General features: G+C 50.0%; 1 protein-coding gene across 1 annotated transcript; it reads right to left on the bottom strand.

Moving 5' to 3' along the window:
• Nucleotides 1–4545: 4545 nt before the first annotated feature.
• On the bottom strand, nucleotides 4546–5797 carry ACTL9 (actin like 9). Its single transcript, XM_027086020.1, is given in 2 exon segments — nucleotides 4546–4887; nucleotides 4889–5797. Coding segments are annotated over 2 exon segments (1251 nt in total).
• Between the last annotated feature and the right edge of the window lie 4763 nt (nucleotides 5798–10560).

The following is a 10560-nucleotide window of genomic DNA, read 5'->3' as shown; positions in this document are numbered from 1 at the left end:
TCATCAGAATAAGAGAGTACCAGTTTCCCCAGAGCCTCACCAACCTGGGGAGTTATCAAACCTTTTGATCTCTGCCAATCTGATGGATTAAACATGGTCTTGCAGTGTAGTTTTAAAGTTCATTTCCCTTATGAGATTGAGAATCTTCTCTTGTGACTAAGAACCATTTGTGTTTCTTTCTCTGTGAGCTCAAATTTAATATCCTTTTTTAACTTTTCCATGGACTGTTGTAATATTTTTCTTGTTGATTGTTTCCAAGAGCTCTTTATATATTATGGACACTGTCCCTTTGTGTTATGAACTGTAGTTTACTCCATTTGTCATTTAAAAATTACTTATAATTTATTTAATTTATTTTTTGAATTGTCATTTGTCTTAACATTGTTCAGGGTGAGGAGATAAAGTAATTGAGTTACGTTTACCCTTCTCTTTGATACCCTAATTTAAATACTAGGGTGTAAAGTGAACAATATTTAAATACTATGCTATAAAGTCAATACATCTTATGTTACATGATATGGAGATAAAAGAGGGAAGAAAACAAAGATATTTGGTTTATGTATATATATATACATATACATACATATGTGTGTATATATGTAATATACACACATATTCATAAAAAACAAGAGAGAAGTACTCATGACAGTTATAGTCCTCATTTCTGTAATTGGCCACATGGTTGTAGCTGGCATTATAACTACCTTCCGAACCACACTTGGTAAAATCTCTCTTAGTCTACTGGGGTTGCCATAACAAAATAGATTACAGACTAGATGGCTTATACAACAGACATTTATTTTCTCACAATTACGGAGGCTAGAAATGCAAGGTCAAGGTGTTGGCAGGGCTGGTTTCTTCTGAGGCCTCTCTCCTCGGCTTGTAGACGGCTGTCTTCTTGTTGTGTCCTCACATGGCCTTCCCTCTGTGTGTGTTGTCATAATTTCCCCTTTTTATAAGGACACGTGTCATATTGGATTAGGGCCCAATCTCCAGCATAGGAATTCTGGGGGGGACACATGCAGCCCGTAACAGTATGTTTGAGGAACAGAAAGGCAACTGGTGTGTTGGGGGTGAAGGTGGTGGGAGGGAAAGTCAAGGAGAAGTCTGGAGAGGTTGGCAGAGGATTCAGAGCTATCATAAGAACTTGGGTTTTGTTTTCCACCAGAGGGTTCTAAGTTACGCTTTGCGGAAATCCTCTGCAAGGGCCTTCCAGAGGGTGAGAGAGGTAACCAGGGCACCAGGGCGGAGGCTCCCACAATCCTCCAGGTGAGCAATGAAGAGGCCTGGGCTGGGGTGGGAAGGAAGTGTGTGCTTTTGAGGCCATAAGAAGGAAAGGACTTGTGGGTCAGTGTGTGGAACAGATATCAGGCAGTTGGAAGTTGATGGAAGAAGTGACCTGGTCAGACCTTCCGAGGAGGGTCTGGGAGGCTGAGACCCCATTTCTTGTTGACTGTGGTTTCCTGAGACCCCATTTCTTGATCACTGTGGTTTCCTTAGATTTGAGCACGGTGCCGGGCATGTAGTGGGTGGCCAATGAATGTTTGTGGAATGGGTGCGTGAGTGACTTAAAGCCAGAAATGGAAAAACTTGAGGATGTTGGGTTTGGGAGAGAGTAGAGTCCAGGGGTGCATGTGGGCCTGAGTGGGGGGCTCAGGGTCTCTGGTGCTCTCAGTGCTCTGGATGGGGGGTGGCAAGCAGACTGCAGAGGTTTACCTAAGACTCCTGGGATGACTTGAGATTTTTTTTAAAATTAATTAATTAATTTATTTTGGGCTGTGTTGGGTCTTCGTTATTGTGCGCAGGCTTTCTCTAGTTGCAGTGAGCGGGGGCTACTCTTCATTGCGGTGCACGGGCTTCTTATTGCAGTGGCTTCTTTTGTTGCGGAACATGGGCTCTAGGTGCGCGGGCTCAGTAGTGTGGTGCATGGGCTCAGTTGCTCCATGGCATGTGGGATCTTCCTGGACCAGGGCTCAAACCCGTGTCCCCTGCATTGGCAGGCAGATTCTTAACCACTGCGTCCCCAGGGAAGTCCATGAGTTGAGATTTCTAACACAGACTTGAAGTAGTGAGCTCCCCATCCCTGGGAATGTGCAAATGGGGGGGCACATTTCCAGAGGGTTGCAGAGGAAATCTCTATCCCAGGGAAGGTTTGGAGCTGGGGGAAACTTAGCCTGGTCTAAGTGAGTGTCCTTTGGGTTTCCCAGCAGCTCAAGGGTGGCAGGGGTTTCTGCATCCTCCTCACTTCCTGTGACTTCTGAGACTCAGCCTGTCCCACATCCCTTCTCTGTGTGTGTGTGGCTGGCAGTGCCCTGACATCATGGTTTGGGGTGGGTCTGGGATGCCAAGTTTGCTGCAGCCATCGTGGTTCTAAATTCGGCTCTGCCCTTAAGGCCTTGTGCTTGGAGGTGCTGCCCCCTGGTGGGAAGAATGAGCAGTTCCCCTCACCACTTCATAACCTCCTGGGAGATCTTGCTGATTCTACAGGTTGAGGCTGCCTGCAGGAGGTAAGGCAAGGGAGGGGGTCCAACCTTGCATGCTTGTGATATGGGGATCTGAGCCTGTCTGTGAGGCTGTCCTCTCAGCTGAGGACCACCCACTGGCCTGTGAGGGGGCTGGAGCCACTGCCCAGGACACAGTGGTACAGGGTGGGTGGGGATGACCAGGGCCTTCACTCCCTCCCATTGCCTGATGGCAGATGGGGGAGTGGGGTGGGCTCACACGCTCCATGAATATAGGAGTTTCCACGCTGGAAAATTCCTGCATAAGAACTAGTGCTGGTAGGTGAGTCAGAGAGAAAAACACCTCAAGTAAACAAATAAAAACCAAAACCAAAAAGACACAGAAAGACTCAGGGAGAGACAAAGCCTGTGAGTGAAGCTTAGTAAGCATTGACTGTTTGAATGAATGAATGAATGATCCCTTGGACCCAGCATGAACGTGGATAAGCTCTGACAGCTCAGGCTTATTTTGTTGCTACATTGGGAGGATGTGTCCAGGCTGCTGGCCAGGGATCCTAACATTAACTGGGCTGGGCTAGACGGCATAAAGGCAAAGGGTCCTGCCTCCAGCAGGGGCCTCGGTAGCTGAGGATAAGGGCAGAGCAGGGAGAGGGGACTGAGGCTACCCTGTGGGGAGAATGTCCAGCCCCTCCACCCTGCAGGTGGGGTAGTAGAGGCTTCATAGGACATCCTCAGGGCAGGTCCCAGAGAAAGCCCCTGGAGTGGCATAGAAGGAATATGCCGAGAGAGGTCTGGGGAGATGGGGTGGACTTGGAATGAAACACTAGTGGAATGGAAGGTGATGGGGATGGACAGCCCAGGACAACTAGCACTGGAGACTTGTGTGGGGTTGGCAGGAGGGAGCCAGTGTCCAGGGGGACCCCCCACCTGGGGTATCTGCCTCAGGGTCACATTGCGCTGGGCAGTCCTTGTAAATGTCACTGGCTGTTGGTGTCTCAACTAATGGGATGGGACCTTGTGGCTGGTCCTGGGGGTGAGTTCCGGGAGCCTGAGAACACCAGGATGGGGTGTCCTGGGGTTCACCAGAGGGCAACCCTGGGAAAATGTCTTTGGGGAGGGAGTTGGGGGATTCAGAACACAGGTGCATTACTGGGGTCATCACATGATGGTCCTGGGGGCCGTAGCCTTCCTGGGAGGATATTCCAGGAGCTGAGGAATGGGGTCAGGAGATGCACTGAGAAATCACGTGGGAGTATTTCTGGGGAAGTTACAGAGCGGGGGGGGGGGTGGGCTGAGAGCAGAGGGGGGGCCAGCCGGGGGGTTTGGGGGGTCTCAGAACTTGGGGTTCTTTGGGGGTAAAGATGGGGGAGGGGTTGTGGGAGCATCTGGATGGAAGGAGTTTGGGGAAACGAATCATGTGGGGAGGTCAGAGCTTTGGAGGAGGGTGGAACTTGGGGGATGGACTTTGAACACTGGGGGATCCTTTAGTGTGCTGTTGTAGGGGAGACCCTTGAGGGTCAGATTCTGGATCTTTGTGGTGGTGTGGGGATGCAGCACTTGTGGGGGGATGTTCAGAACATCAGGGTGTCAGAGAACTTTGGATAATCAGACCCGGGAAACCAAAGAGTGGGTGGATTTGGGGTGCTGAGAACCAGGGATAGTTTTGGGGTGGGCTTGGGAAGGAGATCCCAACCCGAGTGTGGTGGGAGACTAGGATTGTGGGAGATGGGTTTGACAGGGTTAGCACATGGTGGTGTGTGTGTGTGTGTGTGTGTGTGTGTGTGTGTGTGTGTGTAGGGGGGTTGATCGTGGGGGACGGAGGGTCAGGGAGTCAGAACTGGGGTGTCTCAGGGGATGGCTCCTGGGAGGTGAGTCAAAGCAGGGCAGAACCAGGGATGTCTTGGGAGGTAGTCCACCAGGGCGGGTGTGTCTGTGGGGTCACAGCCAGGCGCATCTGGGTGGGTCCAGCAGTGGACTGGGCCCGGCCTTGGGGGAAGGCAGGACGGAGCCATCTGGGTAGCAGAAACTTTACTGCCCATAACTCGCCCCAACCCAGCACCGCCCACACCCACCCCTGGCCGTGTCAGCAGCATTTGCGGTACACGACGTGGGGCCCCTGCTCTTCGTACTGCTCCCGCAAGACCCAGCAGAACTTGAAGGCGCTCAGCGAGGCGAGGATGGAGCCGCCGATCCACACGGAGAAATTCCTGGTGGGCTGGGCCGCCACTACCACGTGGGCCTCTGGGGGCAGACCGCGCTGCAGCTCAGCGCGGAAGCGATCCTCAAACCCGGTGAAGAGTGAAGAGCCCCCGCAGAGCAGCACGTTCTGGGCCAAATCAGTCCGCAACTCCAGCGGCACCTTCTGAAGACTCTGTTTCGCCATGGTGGGGACGCTCACGGGCGACAGCCCTGGGATCTCGGGGGGGGCTGAACAGCAGTTCAGGGCACCGGAACAGCTCTTTGCCCAGCGTGACCATCCGCCCGTCAGGCAGCTTCAAGGTCTGGCGGCATTCCTCCTCGGGCCGGGCCTGTGCCTTCAGGAAGTCGGAGGCCACATAGCAGTAGCGGCGCTTGATGTTCTCCACCGTGTCCAGGTCATGCTGCCCCAGCGGCAAACCGGAGCCGAGCAGCATCTCCGCCAGGAAGGCGGTCAGGTGGGTGCCCGCCAGGTCCAGGCGCTCTGTGGCGTGAGGCAGGTTGTAGCCCTGGAAGACGGGCACCGTGTAGGTGACCCCGTGGCCCGTGTCCACCACCAGCCCGCTGACCCGCCCGTGCGCGTAGGCGGACAGCACTGACTGGGAAGCCACATACATGGCGGGGGAGCTCAGTGACTCGAAAGCCACCTCCACCAGCTTCTCGCGGTTGGTGGTGGGGCTGAAGGGCGGATCGGAGAACAGCAGCGGGTGGTCCCGGGGGTTCACGAGGAGGTCGTGTTCCAGCATGTGGCGCCAGATCAGCTCGGCTGCGTCCCAGTCCACCACGATGCCGTTCCGCACGGTCTGCACCAGCATCAGCTCAGGGCGAGCGCGGGCTGCTTCGCCAATGAACGCCTCCAGCACCGGCGGCCCGGTGGTGGTCGACTTCTTGGGCTGGCAGCCGACGACGGTGGCCACGGTGTAGGTGGGCCGGGCCTGCCCCGCGAAGCCCACCTTACAGGTGCCTGTGCCCATGTCGATGACCACCGCCCGGGTCTTTGGGGGCAACCTGTCGCCCACCAAGCTGGGGGGTTCTTGCGGCATGGTATTGTTCGCCAGGATTGAGCAGGGGTTCGGGCTAGGCTTGGGGGCCTCTGGGGAGGTCTGGGGCCCCGGGGGGTTGCCCCGATTTGGATCCATGGCTGTAAGTGGTCGCGTGGGTTGCTTGGCAAGGCAGCCCACTTTCCTCTGGGGTGAGGGGGGTGTGGAGAGAAAAGGCTGAGGCCAGGCCTGGGGCAAGCACAGGCGGAGAGAGGGAGAGGGGGCGGGGCCGCTGGTCTATGACGTCATTTTGCTGCTCACAATGCAGGAGTGGGGTGGTGGGATGTAAGGGTGGGCCCTTCCTTGCTCCAGAAAGCTCCCAGAGTATTTAATCTGGGTTCCCCTCTCCGCTCTCTTTTTTAAAAAATTAATTAATTTTTGGCTGCGTTGGGTCTTCGTTGCTGCATGCGGGCTTTCTCTAGTTGCGGCTAGCGGGGGCTATTCTTTTGCTGTGGTGTGCGGGCTTCTCATTGCCGTGGCTTCTCTTGTTGTGGAGCATGGACTCTAGGCGCATGGGCTTCAGTACTTGCGGCACGTGGGCTCAGTAGTTGTGGCGCACGGGCTTAGTTGCTCCGTGGCATGTGGGATCTTCCTGGACCAGGGCTCGAACCCATGTCCCCTGCATTGGCAGGTGGATTCTTAACCACTGAGCCACCAGCGAAGTCCCTGTTATCTCTTTTCGATGCTAGTCATTCTAACAGGTATGAGGTGATGTCTTGTGGCTTTGATCTGCATTTCTCTGATAATTAGTAATGTCGAGCACATTTTCACATACCTGTTGGCCACTTGTATATCTTTTTTGGAAAAATGTCTATTCAATTCCTCTGCTCCCATTTTTTTTTTTTTTCGGTACGCTTGCCTCTCACTGTTGTGGCCTCTCCCATTGTGGAGCACGGGCTCCGGACGCACAGGCTCAGTGGCCATGGCTCACGGGCCTAGTCGCTCCACGGCATGTGGGATCTTCCCAGACCGGGGCACGAACCCGTGTCCCCTGCATTGGCAGGGGGACTCTCAACCACTGCGCCACCAGGGAAGCCCGGTTTAATGTGTTTTTAAAGCATCTTTCTCTGATTAATTAGTTCTCATTTTCTACTGTCTATTTACTTAGTTGTTCAACACTAGTATACACACAAAGTAGCTTCAGAAGTGCTAATGCGTGTCATCTGAAAAACAATTTTTTAAAAACTAGAGTACAGAATTTCTGGACAGTTCTTTTTGTATTCAACCTTACAGTATCCAGTCAAAACAGTCTTCTAAAGTAAATTTGGTTTCCTTTTTGCCCTGTTCGTTGTGGTTATGTTATTCATTTGTCATACAGTTAGGTTCATTTGTTATAGTTTGCACTCCCTCCCCTATCTGGGGGATTACTTTTTCTTTGTAAACCCATAGTAATATTCACTCTCTGTGGTGGTTGGTACAGTTCTGTAGGTTTTGGCAAATGCTAGAGTTATGGATCAATCAACACAGTCACGACTGAACATGATACACACATGAACATCAACACATTTGTGACAGAACAATTTCATCACTCTCAAATCCCTTTGTTCTGCCCCTTTGTGGTCACCCCCCTCTCTTACTCCTTGCCCCTAGAAACCACTGATTTGTCCTTCCCTAAAGTTTTGCCTTTTCCAGAATGTCATACAATGGAATTATACAATAAATGTCTTTTTGTCTCTGGCTCCTTTCACTTGGCACAAATCTGATTTAAATTTAGGTATGTTACGTGCAGTACAATGTAGAGACCTTAAGTGTACAGTTCAGTGTGTTTTGACAAATGCATATACCTATGCTGCTACTAAGATACAGAACACTCTCCTCACCCCATAAAGTCCCTTCATGTCTCTTCAGTCAATCCCTGCCCCTCCCTCACAACCTGAGCTTAAATGCAACCACTGTTCTGATTATTTTCCTGTCACAGATTTTTTGCTTGTCCTTGAAATTCATACAAATATAACTGTACAATATTTACTCTTTTGAGTGTGGCTTATTTTGCTCAGTATAATCCCACAGTGAATTTTAATTAATTCATAATAAAAGATGAAATAAATATACAATGTTTCCTATACACCAGGAAGTCTCTTAAGTGTTTTACATGTATTGATTGAATCCTTAGTATATGTCTAAAAAAGTAGGCACTCTTATTGTTTCCATTTTACAGATGAAAAAACTTTGGCATGAAAAGTTTGTCACTTGCCTAAGGTAACTATCTCTAGAGAACCAGGATTGAGCAGAATAAGAGATTGAACTGTGATAATTTAAGAATGAAGACTACCCTTGATCCCATGGGGAGTTCCCGAGCTGAGGCTGACCCTTCAGGGGTGTCTCAAATTGAGGCAAAGTAATTGTACCTTTGTACCCCCCAAATGAACCAGTCATTGGAAGTGGACTGGCCCCTGGACAGTTGCCATAATCTTAGGTGTCGCACTTTTCTTTGGCCCAAGGGAATTCCCAGAGAGGCTGTCAGCATGAGCCATTAGCAGCCAACACTTCCAGCAGCTGGGGAAGTGACTTAGTCCTAAAAGAAGAAACTGGGAAATATACTGGTCTCCCTTATGGTCCTCCAATTATGCCACTCAGATGTACCTGCTTCTTACAGTGAATGCACATAGGATTCTGGTTGCTCTTGTTGCCTGGAGACATTTCCAAGAGAAAGATAAACGGGACGAACTACAGACAACTGTCCACAGCAGCTATTCTCAGCTATTCTAAGCGTCAGCTGCAACTGACACTTATCACTTTCCTCTACTACCCTACCCTACCCTACATTCCTTTCACCCTTGACTAGCATCTCCGCTGGTCTAGGTGGCTTACCTGGCGGGATGATCCAGATCATCGAGGAGTCTGAACACCTGGTCACCGTACCTTTCTCAGGATAGAGCTGCTACACTTGTTCATCAACAAAATTGGGAAAAGAATATCAAGAGACATCTCATTGGATTACCTGAATTCCGAATGTTTTCTTCTTTGCCCTCACTGTGTAACAGAAAACCCACATCTTCTGGGTGACAGGACTAATTACCCATGCCAAAAGCCATGGTGACGTCTTTCCTTGTGTGCTGGCCTCATAGCAGCCATAAAGTTCAATGGGGTTCTTACTTTGCCTCCCAGTGGGAGTGTTCGCCTTCTGGGAACTAGGACGTTTAGGTTATTTTTTGCACTTTCCTCCCAAGAACCCCATATCCATCTTGAAGAACACTTGTGGAGGAGACTAGTTTAGACCACAGATGTGAGTATATCAGCACTTTGACAGCACCCAGGACGCTAGAGTAGTTGATGGAATTCCTGGGTAGGGACATGAAGTTTCCACCCAGGTGACTGTTAAGAGTAGATTCTAAGAAGCAAAAGGGGTGAGCAGTTCTGGTTTTCTTCCCCCGCAGAGAACCCACTTACTCTACCTTGCTGCACCTTAGAAGGTTAGTCAGTATGAACTGTATCAATGGGCTTTCTTGCCTTATGGCTTCTGGTTGGGTTTAGTCAATGGGGAGCCTGGGCATGAAACAGGAGGATGAAATAGACTGAAGTCTGGCACTGGCTATTTCTTGCAGAACTTGGGTCTGGACACCACCCCTGTCATCCTCTCAGCTCCTGGAATATGATTCTCTCCTCTCTTATCTCTGGATTTTAATAAGCATTCCCTCCCCTTGCCCCTTCAGGCTTACGGGTGTTAGAGCACTGCCTTTACCAGCTACTGGATACCAACCGCCTTTTGTGGTCTTTCTATTGATACATCCTTCCTACACTACTCTGTAAGTAGCCCTTTTATGAAAACTCTACTTGAACTGCCCTAGCCTGAACGTCTCAGCTGTTTCCTGTTGGGGCTCTAAGAGGCCAACTCATTGAAAGTATAAGGGAAAGTCCTAACAATAACCCATAAAACCCAACACGAGCAGGATCCACCAAGTTTTTTCTGCCAGTCCATCTTCTCCCACCCCCTCACCATCCCCAGCTTGTTCACACTGGCCTCCGTGGTGCAGGCCTCGGCATACGCTAAGACCACTCTTGCCACACGAATTCATGTGACTCACTCTTCCAACTCATTAAGGTCTCTGTGCGAGTGCACCTTAACTATGAGACTTTTCCTTCCGATTCGACATAAAATAGCAGGATCCCAATCCCCTTTAACTATCTTACACTGCTTTCGTTTTCTACATCACACTTATAACAACATACTTTCTTGATTTTTCTGTAGGGAAAACCATTAGGATGTATTTTAATGGCAAAACTTGAGTTTCATTCATTGCTATAGACACCAGTGTCTCAAACAGTGCTTGGCATATAGAATACACTCAATAAATAGGCTAGTGGTTAAGAGCACAGACTGTCTGGATTCAAATATGGGCTCTACCATTTACTAGCCAGTGAACTCAGGCAAGTAATGTAAGTGTACCATGACAGTTTTCTCATCTGCAAAATGGCATATTAATAGTCCACCTTTCTTAAGCTTATACTGAGTACTAAGTTAATATCCATAAGGCATTTAGAAGAGTGCGTGGTCTTTGGGAAGAGCTATATAAATGTTCAACCATTTATTATTATATTTATTATTATTTTTTGCGGTATGCAGGCCTCTCACTGTTGTGGCCTCTCCCGTTGCGGAGCACAGGCTCCGGACGTGCAGGCTCAGTGGTCATGGATCATGGGCCCAGCCGCTCCACGGCATGTGGGATCCTCCCGGACCGGGGCACGAACCTGTGTCCCCTGCACTGGCAGGTGGACTCTTAACCACTGTGCCACCAGGGAAGCCCCAAACCTTTATTATTGTGTTGAAATATGTTGCTATGAAAAAATACGGCCCCTACATAAAAAAGAACAATTCACAAAACAATACCTAACCATTTATGTACCTATTTACATCAAAATAC

The sequence above is a fragment of the Aethalodelphis obliquidens genome, unplaced genomic scaffold (genome assembly GCF_003676395.1).
Source record: "Aethalodelphis obliquidens isolate GAN/ISIS:26980383/991018 unplaced genomic scaffold, ASM367639v1 scaffold53, whole genome shotgun sequence".
Lineage (NCBI taxonomy): Eukaryota > Metazoa > Chordata > Mammalia > Artiodactyla > Delphinidae > Aethalodelphis > Aethalodelphis obliquidens.
This window is presented reverse-complemented; position numbering and strand designations above follow the sequence as displayed.